The 21,621-nt window shown below is 39.6% G+C and overlaps 1 protein-coding gene across 1 annotated transcript in view; it reads left to right on the top strand.

The window, feature by feature from the left end:
* The first annotated feature begins 9,741 nt into the window (after positions 1-9,741).
* The window catches only part of LOC137173783 (uncharacterized), a 50,519-nt gene continuing 38,639 nt past the window's right edge, over positions 9,742-21,621 (top strand). The window contains exon 1 of the mRNA XM_067578857.1: positions 9,742-9,934. Coding sequence (XP_067434958.1) covers positions 9,742-9,934 — 193 coding nt within the window. The remainder of the gene's footprint in view (positions 9,935-21,621) is intronic.

Here is a 21,621-nt window from a genome sequence, read left to right as displayed (position 1 = left end):
TTTGCTTAAATGTTTGACAAATTAATCTTATGGTATTATCATATCTACATATGTTTAGGGTTATGTTTTAACCTAGAAATAGGTTATGCAAGAAAACAAACTTCTCTGATAGGCTAATTGTGTGGTGTTGTGAGTTGTGTAGTGGGAGAAGATATTTCAGGCACCCCTGGTTCCAGGAGTAAAAACCCCATTGATTTTCCTATAGACAATGTTGCGTGACTCACAGTTTGAGCACTTCTACAGCTTGGATCGACATGAAACTCACTTGGTTAAACCTCAGTACAAAAGATGAACAACTATGTTAGCAAATATGTTTCTTTAGTAAGAAGTGGAAGGTGCATTTAGGCAAGAAACAGTCAATCACTGAAATTAAAATTTGGTCACATGGGCCTCTGACAGCAGGCAGAAGCTAAAGTGTTGAGAGAACTGATTTTACAATCTGCAGCATGAGTTGATTTGGATTTCAAGGGTGCAAACTTGTCACCCTTTAGTGATATTTGCCATTTTGAATCCAAAATATGATTTGTGTGATTCATGTAGATCTGACGAGTTTTTGAAATTGATATAACATGACATTGACATAAATGATGGACAGATAAATATGCCACAGTGAGCAGATCGAGGAACACTGCGACTTTTTTCTTCCTCTGAAGGCAGGGATGTGCATTTGTTTTACAGTTTGTGCAGCCGTTACGGGCAGTCATCGCACACACCTGTAACTCAATCTCACTAAAAAGTAAGAGGCTCCACCTGGTGGCGCAACTGCGTACAACAGCAAATCTGCTGTTTCCGCATATCTAGACAGCAAGCGTGTCAGACACATTTTTCACACGTTTAGATACACAGGCAGAGCACTCACTGCTGCTGCTACTCTGCTGACGTGCTGCTCGCATCACGCTTGCTGTCTAGACAGCGTTATATTGCATGTCCCTCGTCCTCTGCACTTCTGGTTAATATATTTTTAATTAGTTAAATTATTAACAGCAGTTAATCAATAATCAATAAATCACTGCACCTCCCTCGTCCTCTGCACTTCTGGTTAACATATTTTTAATTGGTTAAATTATTAACGGCAATTTAATTTCTGGGTAACTTTTGAATGAATTCAGCAATTATGGCATCACATTTTACTTAAAACTTCAACAACAAAGCGTTTTGAATTCATCACACTCTGATTCACGACTATGACTGGCCTCTTCTCCATGGCAATGACAGCTGAGGATCATAGGTATTGTAGTACAGTGGAAACTGCTTATAGTGATCATGGTTACAGTGATCAACCACTTATATGAAACAAAAAGCTCAGGACAGAATCATTCCTATACAAATGCTGTTTAAAATAATTTGCTTATAGTATTCAAGCAGTCCACTTACAGTGTTCATTTTGGATCTTGTCATACATGAAAACATGGAAAAAAAAAAAAAAAACTATGGTAATTCTATTTTTCTTATTTCTATTTTATTCTATTTCTATTTCTATTTCTATTCTATTTCTATATTTTACTTTACTCCCATAGTTCATGTATGATATCTATTTAGTGGCTGTGGCACCATTATCAGGTGTTGCAGTGTACCTCTGCAGGGTTGTGTGGAAGTGTGGGGTGTGGGTGTTTATTTGTAACTGCGGTGAAACAGAAAATCAGAAAATAATGTTTTCTTCCTCTCATTCACCAGCTTTCTCACTACCACTGCTCGGTCTCCTCATTCACTTTCTAGTCCACTCGACCACTGCTTCTCTCTGTCTCTCTCTCTCTCTCTCTCTCTCTCTCTCTCTCCCTCTCTCGCCTTTTTAAAAATGAGTCGGGAAGCCATCAACAAAACCTAACTTTACTTTTATGTTATCAAATGAAGAGAAATGTCCTCCCCTCTTCCTAGTAATGTTTTTGTCGTCCCTCATGGCAGGGTTGTACAGCATTAGAGGTTGCGTTTCTTCAAAAGTTGATTCTGGCTCAACTTTCTCGCTGTGGCATCCCTGCAGCCCCCACCCCCACAGCCTAAACGCAAAACCCGTCTGCTGCCAGTGGGTGACCTCAGGCTGGTGACGCGGGCACATTGAAATCATGACAGGAAAAAGAAAAGGAAAAAGTTCAGTAAATAAAAGTATAAAAGTAAAATTCAGTAAATAGCGAAGTTGTCCACTTCATTACTTTATATTCATGTAATAAATACACAAATGTCAATTAGATGGTAATCTGCATGAGAAATTAAGAAAAAGAAAAAAAAAATTGTTATAATAATCTGCTTACAGTGACCAATTTGATCCAGACAGAGGTGATCACTATAAGTGGTTTCCTCTGTATTAGCTATCTGCATAAACAACAGACAAAACGTGATTTTGAAACGAAATCACCACGTGAAGTTGAAATAATGTAAACTGGTGATCATGATATAAATCTGTAGGATCATAAATTATCCAGGAGAGTCCTGATTTTCTATGTTCAGTAACATTGAGGAGATTATTTCAAGAAAATTCTGAAATGGGAATAAAGAATAGGGAAAAACACTTCCGGAACCAGTAGACCCCCCACTCCCAACTCTATATTGGCTTTTGATCATACCACACAACAATCTTCACCAGCAGTTGGAACTTGTTGATGGTAGTGCTGTCCTCAAAATGCTCTGAAGAAAACTGAACACTGACAATTCCATTCCAACAGGATGGAGCACCAGAACAGCTACTAAATGGACCTTTGGTGAGATTGTTTTTGCCTTGTAGAGCTCAGCTGGGTCAAACAAGCAGTAAACACAGTATTTTACTGTATTTGCCTGAGAAACCAGTCAGTTTGTGACACAGGCACATAAACAATTTGTAAATTGCCACCAAGACACATTAGAAGAGGTGGAATTTTCTTTCTGGATCCTGTGAGTTTCCTAAATTTGTGACTCTGTATTTTGAGAAGGAAGTTGTCCAGGTCTCCCATTAGCTTAAATACAGCGGCACACTTAAGTAGCTCAGATACACTCAGAGCTCCCTTGTTCTACTTGGGTACATTTTATCAGCTCCAGTTGGGTCAAATGGAGCCCTGTTCATTTTAATCCATTTGTACTTCTCAGTGATTGAAATATGAGTCTAAAATGACACCATATAAGCAGGAAATGAGTCATTGATCTGTTTGATCATTGACTGGGAAATTCAGTCCATTAGATTACTGCTTATTCAGCACTACAGACTTTAAGTCAACCTCCAGCATCCTGAAGCCAGCTGGGGATGAGACAGTAAAACTGATCACACTGAGCTGTAAGACACAATGAAACCTTGATGATTCATGATGAAGTCATTGCAGTAGCAAAATAATAGCAGAGATAATTTTACTGTTCCTGTCTTTCATCTGGCTGCTCATGTCAGAATTGGTTGTAGTGAGGTCACCGTATTACCAGATCACAGCAATAAACTATGAGGCTGAGTCTGTACTAACTGCGATCGTGGAATGTTAGCATGTCCATGTTCAGCATGTATAATGTTTGTCATGGTATGCCTGAATATATCTTGTATTTGGCAACGCCTAGTGCACGTTTCATAATGTTGCATTGCATTTACTGCTGGATTTATTTGCTGTATCTTGCCTGTTGGTTAAGCTTGTTCACATATAGATCACACATTTCAAAGCAGGAAGTGTATTCTACTCACAGTGACAGAAGACAGTGACATAGTGACAGCGCTTAGTTTCAAGGTGAAATCCTCTTTTCTCTACCATTCTTGCCCTGGGAAAGGCTTTGCTTGTAAGTACATTATATAATGTCAATGCTTGATATAGATGTTGTTTCAAATGTAACAGTGTAAATATTTCAATAATGCATTTATACATTACTGTGTTACATGTTAATTATGCTAAAGGCTATTCGTGTTAGCTACAGATGCTAATAGAAATATAACTGCATAATTTTAAGCACATGTTAATTGTGCTCTTTTGTTTATTTCCAGTTTTACAACGCACTTTACAACTAATGTTTCTGAAGACAAGAACAGTAAACAATTAAACTTCACTATAGCGTCTGAGGATTCATTGATTTATTATCAGTGTTCGCTATCTATTGAAGTTGCGCCCAATTAACGTGCAATGGGATCAGAATAATGTTTAACATGTTATCCATCTTAGTTTAATGTGTTAGCATACTGGCATTTTTAATTAGTGCTAAACACAAAGTACAACTGAAGGTCATTGGAAGGCCATTCATCTTGCAGGAATTTAATTATATACCAAATTTGGATGTGATGATGGTGCTAGATGAAAGAAAGGATCACCGAATTAGCAGAGCTTCATAAGCAGCGCTAAAAAACAGTCGACACAACTAGATATTTGGACCTGTTTGTTCAGCGGATCAGTTAGAAATAATGCAGGGAGGAATAGTACACGCAGAAATAGCCACAGTAATGTCCACCTCCAACAGGTAAACTACTTATTTTACTTTGCTGTGCTGTGTAATGGAGTCATGGAAAAATGCCATAAATTTAGTAGAGCAGAGCAGTTAACTTGTACGCTGTGCATGGACCATATAAAGAAATCTGTCACAAGCTGATGTCGGCTCCGGCTGAAAGTAGAAAAAAACATTGGAAACCAAGCTTTCAGAGCAGTCTGAAGCCAGTGTTTTTTGCTCATAGTGATTACATTTACCTCAGTATTTGACAGTTGGCCACTTTTAACATGACCCTCTGACATTGCAACATTATATATAGGACTGAAAATAAGGAAAAGCATAATAGGTCCCCTTTAACTGAATAAGATCTTCTGGTGGTGCTAGAGAACAAGTCAGGGGATCACCAGATTCATTAGCATTCATCCTCTGGACAAGATGAACATCTCAATCTCTTGCATGACCATCCATAGTTCTTGAGATATTTTTGAACCAATGTTAGACTGAATGACAGATCGATACTGACATCCCTAGAGCCGCACGGCTAGCATGACTAAAACTAAGACACATGTTGTAAACCAGAATTACTATGAGTTAAGATTCTGATGAAGCATAAAGCTGACTTTGGTAAGGTAAAGTAATTCTTTCAAAAGTTTTAATCACAATTGATTAGATGAAACCTCCAGTATCCCTGAAAGGAAACAGTCAGTAGAATGTACTGAAACATGAAAAATAGAAACAGTTACAAAATTAACTTTTTAATAGTGAGACTCTCCAACAAAATGTGATGCCGTCTGTCCAATGTCTCTGGTGCTGACCATTTGGACTCGATAATGATAGAATGTATGGTCTGTATATAAGGATGTGAAAAGTGAATTTGGTCTACTGAGTAATGGTGTCCATGGTTGACCAAGGCACACAGCAGATAAAGTGAGGGCTGCTACTCTACTGGAATGTTTAAGTGTGGCAGGATGAGATGGAGGGAGGTTTATCAGTCAGCTCTGACGGGCTTTGGGTTCCACTTCACTGTCCTCTATGAGCTCGGAGAGCAATGGAGCATCTAGGGGGACTGAATGATCCACAGAAACTCCAGGGAAAGTAAGATGGTGGGTCATAGACAGCAGCAAGCCTCACCACATCACCCTCAGGAATCACTTCCCAAAAATCACTTAACCCTCAAGTATAAGCATATAAATTGTCCTGATAACAATAGCAGGGCCTAATAGGTTGAATTGGAGTCAGAGAATGAAAGATCCCAGTGAAGATGAGGTATTAATCAGACGCCATGATGGTGCTCTGTCCCACTGGACAAAATTGAGACACTGCTATTGGGTTATTGGTCCCAAAATTAGATTTGAAATGCAGTGCTAATTATTTTTTTTCCTCCCACATCCCTCACATCCCCACCCCCACCCTCACCCATGGTGTGCGCACACACACACATGGATAGCTGCTTGTCATTGTAATTATTGGCTGTGTAAGAAAGGAGAGAGAAAAGGGAGGATAAAAAAAACAAAAAACAACCCCCCCCAAACATTTACATTTCCTGGTATAAAGTGCTCACCCGAGCCTTAAAAAATGAAAACCTCTTTTGCTGGGCAGTTACTAATATAAACCGTACAGCAAGCCACCGAATGCCTCATTTATATAAGGATTAAAAATATGCAGGGGCACCTGCATTAAACATTTATGCTGCCAAGTTTGGGAAGTCAGCATTTGTTTCATTCTTCCTTCTTCTAAATTACAGCAGCTCTGTGGGGACCCGTAAAGGTAATATCCAGTGTTTGAATGTTCACAGATAATTTTCACTGAAGCAGTAAGCAGCTATGGTCTGGATAAAGGAGGTCTTATCCTAAATGTCTGAAAAGGTTTTCACATCAATCTGATTAGTCAACATCCATGTTAGCAGCTCTGTGAGGCTGTACTCAGACACAGCAGTGCTTTGAGCTAAATGCTAACATGCTCACAATTATGATGTCAGCATGCTGATGTATACCAGTTAATATTTATCAAGTTCACCATCTGAGATTAGCTTATTATTGTGCTACCATTTTTTAAATTGGCACTAAATACATAGTACAGCTGAGGCTGGTCAGAATACCATTAGATTAGCAGGTATTTGGTCATAAACCTTAGTATCTGGCAAGTTAAAATTTCGATCTGATGAAAGGGCAGGAATCAACAAAGCTATTAAAACTGATCCTGTGGGCACCTTGAGTATTTGTAGCAAAGTTCATGGCAATCCCTCCAATGGTTACACAAGGTTAAAAAGGTTACTCCAATAAATGACAGATGTATTGTTCCAGGTATAGTGTTTGAAGCTTTACTTAAAGTTACAAGAAACTTGATGTAGCACTGTGTTTCTTCCATATCTATATGTAGGAATATATGTGTTGAACTGTGCAAAGCATTTAAACTGCTTTACAGAAAACATCAAAACATGACTAAAAACCACCATTGTTTTTTATGATTTTTCATACAAAGGTTTTGTTAGCGACACTTCAGAAAACTGCAGGTCTTCAGGCAAATACTGACTGGCACATCCATTCTGACTGACTGGTACACTAGCACACCTGCCAGCTGATTGCATCAATTATGCTGATGATGTCACAGGCCTGCACAGCTTGTAAGATAGAACAATGATATCAATACATAGGAGGGGTTAAATCTACTAATGGCTGATGCTAGAACGTTTACTTTGAAGAGTTTTTGTATATTGTCGAGAGACAAATGTCTTTTTTGTGAGTTGTCTCCAACTTTGGTATATATTTGCTGTGGTTTCCTGACACCAAACAGTTCCTGATGATGGTTTTGAATCAAGCTGAAAGCTTGAGACTGGAACAATGGGCCTCAGGTATGAATGTTTTCTCATTTTTCTTTTTGTTGTTCTTGCACAAAGCAATAAGAGGAAAATAAGAGAACTCTACGTGGGATTCAACAAACTCTCTTGACTGCCTTAACTTGTTGTAAATTGCTCATTTCAGTTTGATGAATGCCACCGGTTCATGAGGAGGTGTTGGTTCATGAGATGTGATCGTTTTGCATAATCCACGCCCCTAAAATTGCCATAAATGGCTCCATGTTCCGCTCTGTTTGTGGTGAATTTCATTCACAAAATTCCCCCAAATAGTAAAAACACAGCACAGCTTCAAGTCCTGCTATCAGAAATCTGAAGACAACATGTAACAAATTTAGGAGTGACAGTAGGAAACACCAAACAATTCGAAAATATGAATCCAGTTAACATGTCTTCAGAGCATCTCTGCACTGTGACAGAAATAAAGAGAGAGTGCTTTGACATGAAGTTAGATGCTAAAAAAAACATCTTTATAAAGCAAAGTGCTCCGTGATGAGAGGTGGTCATGTTACACTGTCAGCTGCAAAACAGGATGCTACTGGACAGAGACCTTCAGAGAGACACAGGCAGCTGTAGGAGAGAAGTTTCCTAGCAACTATTGAAATGTATAAGTTGCTGCGCAAAAATATGCCAGTAAAAATCACAAAATCTACAAACCTTTTATATAAATTGGCAGCCATGATGATGATAATATGGTAAACAAAACATAAAATTTGCATTAAGTTTGTTTTACTTAGATATTCTTTGTTAATTCTGGTATCATAGCTATTTAAACTCACATTTACTTCAGATTAGGGCATTATAATTGTGAGTCAAACAAGTGTTTCTCCCCTGTGAAGAAAGGCAGAGATGATCTATTCATGACTCATACAACAGGTCTAGACCACTTGTAAATTTCTCTTGTACCTAAGAGAAAATTCTAAGTACAAGAATATTGATGAATACCACAAATGTTCTTACTTGTATGTGCATTTTAAGAATGAACTTGTTTGTACGAGTCATTTTTTATGGAATAAACCTTATTGTTATAAGTACTGAATCAGTCAGTGGATCTCCTGGTTCCAGCCACACACATTGCACACAACTCGGAATCTTACATGATTTTGAAAATACTTATGCAATGCGACGTTAAAGCTTTACATGCGGTATTGTTACTCCTTACACTGCACATAACTAAAGATGCTCTAACGACCATTTCACTGGAACACTGGAACACTGGAATTCTCCTACAACATACTGACCATTGTTTATAAACCTCATATGCTTTCCAGTTGTCCCTTCATCCCATATACCTTCATCCCATTGCCCTCAATCTGCTATTCACTGCTAACTCCCCCCTCTGCCTCTCCCCCTCACACACAGAACGTGGGTGGCAGTGGGGAGGACGTAGCCACCTGGCCAAGCATGCAGGGATCCACATTAGCCTCCTGCTGTGCAAACGCCCTCCTGCATCCAACGCTGCAGCTTTAATTGTCATGGAAATCAGGCACATTTGTATGTGTGTGTTTGTTGTGTGTGTCTCTGCGCAAGAGCTCCTAGCTGTGTGACTGATTGTGTGTAATTTTTGTGTGTGTGTGTAAATGTGTGTATGCACCTGTCTGGGTCTGCGCTGTACATATTCTGCATATGCTATGTGGATTTTTCATGATAAGGAAGTGTTTTTGATGTGCATATTTTATTGTTATTATGCTGTTCTGAAGTGTGTGTGTATGTCTGTTGGTGGTTGTACCACAAAAAGCTCATAGTATTCATAGTATGAAGTCCTACTGAAGCGACTTACTGTATAAAAGCTTTTAGTATGAATGTTTTATGATTGAGGATAAATACTGAAAATGGAATCATACACCAAGCCTTTGGGAGATGATTTTATTGGTCATCTATGATATAATGCACACATAGAATCAGTACTGATGTTCCATGCTAATACTTCAATCAGAAACACATTTGTTCTGTCCAACGGTTAACATATCAGAATACAGTAAAGATGTCAGTGTAATGAAACATAGTGTAAAGAGGCAAGTCTACATAACCATACCATTACCATGTATTGATTAATGGATTTAATTGTTAATGTTGGTGGTTTCAGTCAGCAGCACAACAATTCCAGAGCTGTATAACAGGTGGGGACTATCTGAATTAGTTAGGAGCTGAACATTTATGGCGCTTTTCACTTCAACTTTACTTAACCCTTTCAACTCTTGGGTATTTTTGCTAGTTTTTAATTTCATTCATTTATAGACTTGTGGCTTGGTCACTGTATGTGTCCATCCATCCACCCATCCACCCATCCATCCATTTTCCACCAATTATCTGGGACTGGGTCATGGTGGCATCAGACTGAATAAGGAAACCCAGACATCCTTCTCCACAGCAACACCCTCCAGCTCCTCCTGGGGAATCCCAAGGTGCTCCCAGGCCAGGAGAGATATGTAATCCCTCCAGCATGTTCTGGGTCTGCCCCTGGGTCTCATAACAGTTGGACATGCCTAGAACACTCCAGAGGGAGGCATTCCAGGAGGCATCCCAACCAGATGCCCAAACCACCTCAGCTGGCTCCTTTCAATGCGAAGGAGCAGTGGCTCTACTCTAAGCCTCCCCCGAATGTCCGAGCTCCTCATCCTATCTCTAAGGCTGAGCCCAGACACTCTCCAAAGGAGATTCATTTTGGCCGCTTGGATCCGCGATCTCATTCTTTCAGTCACTACCCAAAGCTTGTGACCATAGGTAACGGTTGGAACTTGACACTGCACTGATCTGCCTATAAACCTCATGTTCCATCTTACCCTCACTTGTGAATAAGATCCTGAGACAATTAAAACTTGCAATTCACTCCCAACTCCCAACCCAGAGGGAGCAGTCCACCTTCAGATTTGGAGGTGCTGACTCTCATCCCGGCCGCTTCTCATTTGGCTGCAAACTGTCCCAGTGCCTGCTGGAGGTCACGGTGTGTTGAAACCAACAGAACCACATCATCTGCAAAAAGCAGAGAAGCAATCCTGAGGTTCCGAAACTGGACACTCTCCTCCCCCGAGCTGTGCCTTGAGATTCTGTCCATGAAAACTACGAACAGAATTCTTGACAAGGGACAACCCTGGCGGTGCCCAATACCCACTTAAAATGACTCTGACTTACTACTGAGAATATGGATACAGCTCTCAGTGCAGTCATGTAAGGACCAAATAGCTTGCAGCAACAGCCCCATACTCCATACCCATACCCCATACTCCCACAGGACCGCCTACACGGTGCCCCGGTGGATACGGTCGTAAGCTTTCTTTAAGTTCACAAAGCACATGTAGACTGCATGTGCGAACTCCCATGACCCCAAAAGTATCCTTGCAAGGGTGAAGAGCTGGTCCACCGTTCCATGGCCAGGATCGAATCTGTATTGTTCCTCCTGAATCCGAGGTTTCAACAATCGACCAGAGCTTCCTTTCCAGCACCCTGGCATAAGCTTTCCTTAGTAGGCTGAGTAGTGTGATCCCCCAATAGTTGGAGCATAACCTCCAGTCCCCTTTTTTGAGGATGGGAAAAACCACCCCCGTCTGCCAGTCCACAAGCGCTGTCCCAGATCTCCATGTGACACTGAAGAGGTGCCAGCCATGACAGCCCAACAATGTCCAGAAACTTCTGCATCTCCGGGCAAATCTCATTCACATCCAGTGCCTTGCCACTGAAGAGCTTTTTGACTGCCTCAGAGACCGCCAGTGATATGAGAAAGGCTTCCAACTCTGCCTGCTCCATAGAGGGCATCTTAGTTGGGTTTAAGAGATCCTCAAAGTGTTCCTTACACCGCCCGACGATGTCTACAGTCAAGGTCAGCAGTTCTCCACCCCTGCTGAAAACATCCTGGGCTAAGCCCTGCTTCCCCTTCCTGAGTCACATGACGGTTTGCCAGAACTTCCTTGGGGCCAACCAAAAGTCCTTCTCCATTTATATGCCATCCAGGCATGCCATTTTTTACCATATTTCTTCATGAGAGTAGTACCATACACGCAGATATGAATGGATAGAGGAGATTGTGAGGGCTCCAGGGATATAAGAACCACAAAGGGTTAATCTATCAAGGAGAACAAAGTTGAATTTACCAAAAAGGACAACATGTTAATTTAATCACTCTTATTTAGCTTGTATAAGCAGTCTATACGTCCATTACTGGAGTACACAGATAATGACTGATAAACAGTATCACACAGAGCAACTTCAGATAAACTTTTAAATACATTTTTGCACAGAAGGAGGACTGTGGATTTTGTCCCCCATCACTTAAATTGTAATTGCTTTATGACACATTATCTTCTAATGGTCAGTATGAACAGGAGGAATGATTACAGCAAGAAAAAACTACTTCAGTGTTCATTTGGGCTCCTAACTGTTGTTTTAAGAGTTGAAAAAATTGTGAACATATCCTTACTAAGATTTACTGAGCATAAATCAAAAAGAGATCATATTTCTCCCATCTTAGCTTCGCTGCATTGGCTTCCTTTAAAATCCAAAATTGAATTTAAAATCCTTCTCCTCACCTATAAAGCTCTTAATGGCCAGGCGCCATCATATCTTAAAGAGCTGATAGTACCCTATTATCCCACTAGAACACTGCACTCCCAGAATGCAGGCGTACTTGTGGTTCCTATAGTCTCCAAAAGTAGAATGGGAGGCAGAGCCTTCAGCTATCAGGCTCCTCTCTTGTGGAACCATCTTCCAGATTTGGTCCGGGGGGCAGACACCCACACAGATTAAAAACAGGGGGTCAGATTCCAATCTCAAATGTTACACACTGTTAAACAACTGTAGAATCTCGTGGTTTTAACAAAGTTTTAGATTTGAGTCCATTTTCATAATGTAACGTGTTCTGTTTTTGAACCTCCAGGTAACTTTTCCTCAACAGTTAGAGATGAATGTTTTCATATAAAGTGTGTGTGTGTTTTTTTTTTTTTTTTTGCTCATGCTGTTGTATCCTTAACTATTATATCTATATAACAGTGCTTTGTACATGTATGTATGTATGTATTAGGAATGTGCAGAGGGCCCAGTATTTATATTTGTATCTGTATTTGTTGAGGCAGCAAAAGTATTTGTATTTGTATTTGAATAAAAGTGGAAATAGGCTTAAAAATCCTGTTTTTGTCTTTGTTTTTATTACGCTTTTAATTTTAGAAAATTAAATGTTCATGAATAAACCACCCACACCGGGTCTCGACTGGAGTCTCCCAGATCATAGACGACTGCGCTGACTACTGAGCTAAAACTTTATTCATTGCCTCATTGCAAACAGACCTCTACCTATTTATACACCTACAACACAGAGACAGCACACTGTGTAGGGAAGAACTTCAAAGGTGATTATTGCTTTGCACTTTTCATTTATTGCCTATTTTTTACAACCTAGCTTTGTGGAAAAGAGAGGGGGAACAACAGATTATGGAGAGTCCTTTGGGAGCACTTGTGTCAGTAGCTCAGTGTTATCTTTGGCAACCACCCCCAACTCCTGGAGTGATGTCCAAATTAGGAAATGTGCGTCATGTAGCAGGTGGATGTGACTCCCCTCATTGAGACCTGCTGATAGATGTAACAGCGGAGCAGAGGAGAGAGACTGAGATAGAGATAAAACCAACCTGCATGCTGGTAGGCACACGCATGTTCTTTTTTTCTTCCCGAATACAAATACATTTTAGAATATTTGTGTGAAACAAATATTTGTAAAAAAAAAAAAAAACAACAAAAAAAAACACTATTTGTGCTTCGCCGAATAATGTATTTGTATTCGGGCAAACCCCTGGTATGTATGTAAAAATGTGTTGAGAAATGTAAATGTTTTGTCATATGCTCATTATTTGAATTATCAGATGCTTTAAAAGCACAACTGAGCCAAAAACTGAAGAACCCATAGTTTTGTTTTGAATGTTTTTTCCATGGAAGGAGGACTGTAGATTTTCAGTCTGAACAACCGCTTAGACCTCCAGGTGGTCTAGAGGAAAAAATCCTAGATTCAAATTCTCTGGCTACAGCACCTCATCAAACACAAGGCAGTGTTACTTTGTGGGCAGCCAATAATGATAGGAATCCTATCATTGGGCGTTTCAGACCTGACCTGATGGAAGACTTTGGGTCCTGCAGAATTTGTCACCCAAAACAACCTGAGACCCGAAGATATTTTTGTAATTTCTTCTTCAAAGACAAAGTTAGGCAAGGCTTTCTCACACATAAAAGAAAACCTTAATCTGACAACAGCAAATACAGAGTATTGCACAGCATATTGTGTTGTGACTTCTACCAGATGATTGGCCATGGGTTTAGTAGCAATACACACTGCACTCAACTACCAACACGTAACACTGTAGCATCTTAAAATAATAAATTATATGCCTTACTGGTTGGAAGACTGACTTTGCCTTCTCTGAAAACTGGCCAGATTAATGTGGCTGGTAAACTCCAAACATCTTTCCCAGCTTGTCAACACTTCAAACAGTTATAATCCAGAACAGAACTTGGAGGTTTTTACCTGTTGTCATGATGAGGTCACAATGTTTCCACAGTGTAACAGCCTTCCCTGAATCATTTGGATTTTAAGAAACTCCCCTCTTGCAAGTTTTTGCTTTATTTCATTCATTACTGACAGCTAGCCCACGAAGCTAATGCTAATGCATTGGCTGCACTTTGTTCTCTAATCTTCCTGCTTCCCAGTGGACATTGTGTATCGACTTGCAACACATGACATCGATGCAGACAATTGGCATAAAATAAGTGAGATAATATTCTTATAAAATTACATCTGAAACTTCTGAAAAAAATACTACAACCTGAGCCCAAAGCTTTATGGGGAAAAAACAGGTTAGGTCAGTATGCTGAACTCTAGTTCCAATAGCCAGTTCCAATTTGGATCTGGTTCCAGATTGGCAAAATACCCAGATTTGCTCACCCTGACACTAACAAATCTCCTCTCAATTATTTATTTATTTATTTATTTTTTACATTTTTTTTATTTCTACTCCTCTTTTTTATTAGCAAAGGACAGTGTACAAAACAGTCAGGGTATCTGGCGCTGACTGTGGCTTTCGCCAGTTAAAATGACACTCATTGATCACTGGTAGCAAACTACATCAGCTGTCAGATACAAATTTAATCAACATTTCTTATCTTATTTGATAAAATGTATTAACCCCCAACCGTGTAGGCAGCAGATAAACACATGGTTGCTCACCTGACACAGCTCCAAAAATAAACTTGACAACAACTGTTATGTTTATTTCTGACATATAAACAATACTCAGTAGCTGTGGTCAGGAATGCAGCTCCATCATCAAGGTGGATGACAGTGACTCTTCCGTGTTCTATTTTAAAGTCAAAGCCAGCATTGACCCATTATACCAGCATGGTCCCCTCATAGCTTGCTAACCTCTGGCTTTCTGAATTTAAACATCCTAATAACTAGAGGCAGCCCGCTGCCTCACCATACGCATCACACACATCAAACCTCACCTTTCCACATCAGACTGAACACCCAGGTAGATGTATCATCACATACACACATGGACACGCACATGCCTAGTAACAGGCAATCTGACCAACCTCTTGTTGCAACTGGCGCTTTCTTGTTGGAAATTAGAGTGTGGACAGCAGGCTAATGATCAATAGGCAGGCCCACTGGAGAGCCACCACTGGGGCTCATTAGAAGCTACATGTGTCCGCACTGTCACACATACACACACACACACACACACACACACACACACACACACACACACATACACACACACACACACATCCCCAGAGAGACTTCATAATCAAACATTGCACCAACGCACACGTTCCTCCCACAGAGACCTGAAGACAGCGAGGAAAGAGAAGGCTGAGGCATTTACCAATCTGCATTTCTGGGTAAAAACAGCAGGAGAAAGTAAATAGTGTCAGTGCTTCACTCTTGATTAAAGTTCACACAGTGGGCACAAAAGTCTTATTAAGTGTTAGATTCTAATATATCTGTGAATTTCATACATGTATATAAAGGTCATATGTACACTGGAAAAAAACATAGTTGGAAAAGGGATCAAAGAGAAACCAGGGTATTTTTAGCCAAAGTATTTTATAGAATCAAGATGTATTTTCTAGCCTCAAGAAATGTTTCACTGAATAGCTTGTAACTAGTCAAGCCAAATCTGGTGGAGCAAAGAACATAACTCCACAGATGGTTTACTTTCTAAAACCTATCTATAAGTGAGTGTTTTCAGGCCAACTACTGTGCTTTGTTTTGGTCACATGCATAATTTTTGTTATTGAGAATGTGCCAAAGTTGATTTCAGCTGCAGCACACTACTGGAACAATTGTTTCTTTCAGGTGCTGTCTGTCAACTGTTAAAGTAATATCCATGTGTTCATGGTTTCATGTGCTGATGGGTAGCTCAAACCTATTTAACACTGAAGTCACCTGCAAAATTCATGAGCTGAATAACAGTTAGAGAAAGTATTTTCCAATCTGTATTGTAGGAGGGGTTTAATCATACTGCCGTGTCAACTGCATGCAAGCAGACATTTAAAGGAACAAAACAATGAGCATGAAGTTTATTCCTTGGAAGCTGAAGGTTTAAAAAAAATCTTTACTTGACTTCCAGAGCTTGTATCTTGTTTCCTCAGCGAATGGAGTTTCACCTAAGCTTAGGTCATATCATAACAAAGCAGAAACCAAAAATTTCCAGACACTTGAAGCCTTTATCATCTCATCTGAATTGTTACTATAAATGTGATTGTGAAAAAATAAAGTTTACAGAATTCCATTATACCCACAGCAATCAATGTATATTGTCACCCTGTTCATTTTTCCAGCTTTGATTGTAGTTTTGATCAGGATTATTTAATGCTTGCTAATTTCAAGAGTACAGGATCATTTCATTTCAAATATTAAAATATTTTTTACATGAGTGATTGTCTTTAATTTATTATATATTTATTTGGTGGGGCCATGCACAGTGTTAAACATAAATATTACCATTTGATGCACTGTACCAGAGTTAGCCTGTAGCTAATTTTCATCTGCAGTCCCTTCAGTAGGTCACAATTAAAACATATAACAGCACTATAACAAACAGAACAAAGCAAAAACACACAAGACACATAATACAAAATACAACAAATGCTGACTGCCCAAATGCAGTGTGATGAAATGGTATGGTACAATCTCATATAAAGGATATTCTGGAGGATCTAAGAGAATTTACTGAGTGAGTATACACAAAGTTACATAGTGAAGGAGGGGCCAAACCATTTAAAATTTTGTAAACCAGGCACAAATTTGAAAATAATCTAAAACTCTCAAAGCTCAGTAAATTGTATTTCTCCAGTACCCTACAGTGATGGAAAAGCACTAGCTTTTTGTCCAGGGTTTTTAGAGTTTGTTTGTACAAGGACTCAAGAGGTCTTATGGCTGTTTCTCCAGCCTGCCCCAAACATGTAATACAATAAGACATATGGGAAAGAATCATAGCATGCTTAAATATAAGATATTTAAAATCAGTGACTATGTCAGTCCTTTCACCTTTGATGAGAATATCAGCATTAGGAGGTTGTGCCATGGTTTTAGAGAAAAACATACATCAGACATTGATCTTGGCAATTTATAATCTTTTCCAATGCAACTGTTAGCTAAGCAACTGCTAACTCAGCTGTTTTTGCATGTGTGTATACAACAGTGTCATCTGCATACATTTGCAGTTCTACATCATTATATTATTGAGGGAGATCATTAATATATAGGCTAAATAACCTATCACTGACCCTTGTTGAACATTCATTGTGCACTTCACATTACTGGACAGTTCATCACAAACTTTAACACATTGTATCCTATTAGATAAATATGAAGACATCCATGCCAGGGCTCTAGTTGAAACACCATATTATGTTAAAAATCAAGCATTGTTCAAGGAGTATATTTGGATTCAAACATAGCCCCAACCTTGAAAACATATGGCCTTATTTTAACGATCTAAAGCTCATGGTCTGAAGAGTATGGTGCAAGTGCACTTAGGGTGTGTCCAAATCCACTTTTGCTATTTTAACAGCGGAAAAATGGTCGATGAGCCAGGCGCATGGTTCAAAGGGTTGGCCATAGTCCCCTAATTAATCATGGGTGTGTTTTCAGCATAACATGCAATAATCCAATCATAGTGTCATCTTCCATTCCCTTTAAGAGCCAGGTGCGCTTGCACCTTGGTGGATTGCTAATATGACAGCGCATTTGCCAAGTAGTAAGAAGGAGCACCTCTCTGCAGAGGAAATGGATCTGCTCGTGCGCAAAGGGAAAGCGTAACAAGCACACTGGCCTCTGCTGCTCCTGGACCCTCCTGTGGTCAGCCACAGACCACCAGTTTAAGATCCTGTTCATTAATTTGTTTTTGTAATTTGTATTTTTGTTTGGTTTTTAAAAAGGTTTATTTTTTTAATTACAGATTTGGTTTCTTTAAAATCATTTTGTTCAATCATGCAGTAACAGGTCAAATCTGCAGGGTTTTAATTGCTGTAAGTATGGAAACCTGATCACTGAAATCTCAAAAATGTTAAAGAATATTTGTTAAATGTTGTTCAAAAATTAAATCATTAATTTTAATCATGTAAAGAATCATCAACACAGTTATCAGGACTTGATCAGCTCTCCAACGTTCTGATCCTGCTGCTGTGCAGATTTATTTCCTTCATTAGTTTAATCATTGTTTTCACCTCATTTATTTCCTCATATGTTCCTCATGTCATCATGTATTGAAGCTGCAGGAAAGTTGATCTGTGTCTGATCCATTGTTGTCCGTCTGTTTAAATACCTACGTGTATTGCCGCGATTTGGTCAAATAATCAAACAATTTAATGCGATTAGTTAATTCTGATAAATATTATGACTAAGCATTATGACATGTATTTTTTTTTTAAATATATTAATATACACAATAATAATATTTCACATTGTAATCTTTTTATTTGTTACCTTTTGCATGTTTGTGTGCTGCTGTGCATCCTGTGTGTGTAACAAGCGAGTGTATATTGTGCACCCGCCTCTGTAGGCACATATTACTGCCTTGATAATGCGCCCTTAAAATATCAGTGAAACATTGCAGCATTGACTTTAGACCAGGTTTTTTGTTGGTCAATAGCGCAATCACTCTCTGATGCCTCAAGATAGCAATGCGCCAACAATGCGCCTGATCACACCTTACTTTTAGACCAACACACCCATGGGCGCACTGATGGGCGCAAGTGCCATTTCTATTTTAACAATGTGGGCACTGGATGGGTAAATGACAACTGCGTCTGCCTTAAAATAGCAAAGAGACTTGCGCTGCACTTAGCGCTGCCCCTAATGGTTAAAATTTTGCATTTTCCAAACCTTCAAGACTGTACAAACCCTGACATACATAAGGATACACTTATGAATCACCATCCGTCTATTAGGTTTTTTTCTTCACAATGTCATGATATTTAACCATTTTCATCCTAATTGATCATTTCAGTCACACCCAGTTCTGTGTGTAGCCTTCCTTCCACACAATGTCTTCTTTCTGAGAATTTGGCACAATTTAATTTTGGGACGGTGGAGTTCACCCAGGCTTGGGCTTAGCCAGGTGTAACTACTCAGCTCCGGTCTGTTGTGGTGTGTGGAAATCCTCCTTGTTCTAGCCCCTGTTAGCAGTGGCTGGCATGGACCAGTGTGGCTCTCTCCCTGCCCTTTTCTGCTGATACTGTTGTCAGCAGCACCTGGAATGGTCCTTTCTACCTAAGAGACAGACTTTGTCCAGAGATTTGATTAATACAAAGTCACCAATCTCTTCAACAAAATCAAATCATCAACTTTCTCAATGTTTCTGGTAGTATTAATTTGGTTTGTCAGGTAGTTAACATATTCTGTCAGGTATTCATCAGACCAAAGCAGAATGGTTTTGTGGGGTGTCAGAGGTACTCCCCATTAGTCCTTCATGTACGTCTCATTAGACCAGACTTGTCAGTTAAAGGTTTGCTATGACTTCTTCCCATTTTGTTATTCTACAGTCACTCTGAGACTCTCCTAGACATGACTCATTGTGATGATGATGATTCATTGATGTTTTTCATTATTTAATTATCAATTTGTTTATTTTTCCTTTGGTTGTATTTATCTTTACCTTATGGTACCTTCTTGTGGTCTTCACTATTGCATCTTCTTCTGATGGGAATGTTGTATCATCCCCCATGTTCCCCCACATCATCATCATGTTATTTTGTGTCCAATTATTGTTATTTTGTCTCCAAACCATTGCTTTATCCCCCGTTTATCTACATGTGCAACATGAGTGACATGTACCAGCACATAGAGACCGAGGATAGACACGCAACCAACTGTACAGAAATCAGATTTTCAGGTTTTGAGGAGGTACATTGATGTACCATGGAGGAAGAGGAAATGGCAGCTTGTTTGACTGCAGAATCAACCAGCACATTTCCCCGTCACAGGATCACAGGATTGCAACTTTATCTTAGGCTAGAATATATGCTTTTGTAAATACAATCAGCTGCTTGTGCTGAGGTACCATTGGATAATGCTCGAGCTTCTACTACTATCCAGCCATTCACTGTGGCATAGCCAGCAGAGCGTTTATCAGATGGTCTACATGCTGAAACATCGGTGTAGAGAATCACATCAGAATTAGGTATTGGTGTCCCCAACAAATCTGGTTTTGGAGATGTACTCATTTCAATAGTACCGAGGCAATCATGCTCAGTTTCTGTCTAATCAAAGGAAGGAGAGTGGTTGGATTTAAGGGAGGTGAGCACTTTAAAGGTATGTGGGAAGTGGAAAGAATGATCGTCTCGTATTCTGAGCAACGTGCTGCCATCATATACTGAATAGCAGAGCATCCTAAAATAAAACCCCAAAGTCTAGTTTACATTTTCTATTACCCCGTTATTTGCAAGCGCCTTTGTCATTTAAAGTGTTAATTGGAAAAAAAAACAGGAAAACCCACACATTTTTAATATCGAAATAAGGACCATGCACCACACAGTCCTGACCTAGTACAATGGGAGAAGATTTCTCAATCATGGTGGCAACTGAAGTCACTGATCTAAGACAACCTGGCATGCCAAGGACCACAGTCGAAAGTCGAGATGGGTAGTACACAACAGGCCGGAAATGAGACCCATATTTCTTCACTGGGATACCTTCCAGCCATCCCTCTCATGTACATGCAGGTGAAACCACTGAAGATAATCCAGAAGGCCCAAGGCTGGGGCTAAGGAGAGCTTATGTTCCAATTCTTGGAAAGCTTTGTGCATTTCCTTAGTCCGTAGCACAGTTTGAGGAGCAGATTGGACTGTGGCTGCCCGCAAAACTGAGTCCATAGCAGTCTCCCAAAAATGAGAGCATCTCTTTCTTGGATGCCGCAAGATACATGTCCCAAGTATGTCACTTAAGGCAGACAAAACTGCAGCTTAGCCAAAGAGGCTCTGTGACCACAGGAGCAAGATGGAGTCAGAACAACAAGCTTCCTTTGATGGAAAAGCGATCAGCAGGTCGTCAGTATAATGGAGAAGGGTGTCTTCCAGATCTCATTTTACCACCATTGCATACTAGAGATGTGCAGAGAGCCCAGTATTTGTATTTGTATCTGTATTTGTTGAGGCAACAAAATTATTTGTATTGTATTGTATTTGTATTTGAATAAAAGTGGAAAGAGGCTTAAAAATTCTGTTTTTGTTTTTATTACTTTTAATTTTAGAAAATTAAAGTGTTACAGTAAGTGTTCATGAATAAACGACCTTATGAAGGAGGTCCCCACACCGGGTCTCGAACTGGAGTTTCCTAGATCATAGATGACTGCGCTGACTACTGAGCTAAAACATTACTCGTTGCCTCATTGCAGACAGACCTCTACCTATTTATACACTCACAACTCATAAGACAGCACAGCATGTAACATGTAGGGAAGAACTTCAAAATCGATTATTGCCTTGCACTTTTCATTTATTGCCTATTTTTTACAACCTAGCTTTGTGGAAAGGAGAAGGAGAACAACAGGTTCCTCTCCCCAACTCCAGGAGTGATATCCAAATTAGGAAATGCGCGTCATGTAGCAAGTGGATGTGACTCCCCTCATTGAGACGTGCTGATAGACATAACAGCTGAGCAGAGGAGAGAGGCTGAGATAGCGATGTAACTGACCTGCGCTCTGTTTTTGACATGCTTTTTTTTTATATTCCGAAAATATTTGTTTGAAACAAATATTCTTAAAAAAAACCCCACTATTTGTGCTTTGCCGAATAATGTATTTGTATTCGGGCACACCCCTATTGCTTACACCATCAGACTCTCTACAGATCCCAGGACTAGCCTTGTCTTTACCTTTAAAAGTGAATTCAAACAGATACAGACTATCTGGATACAAAGGAATATAAAA

Source organism: Thunnus thynnus, chromosome 21 (assembly GCF_963924715.1).
Source record: "Thunnus thynnus chromosome 21, fThuThy2.1, whole genome shotgun sequence".
Lineage (NCBI taxonomy): Eukaryota > Metazoa > Chordata > Actinopteri > Scombriformes > Scombridae > Thunnus > Thunnus thynnus.
The sequence above is the reverse complement of the archived record's forward strand: the minus strand, read 5'-3'. Positions and strand labels throughout refer to the sequence as shown.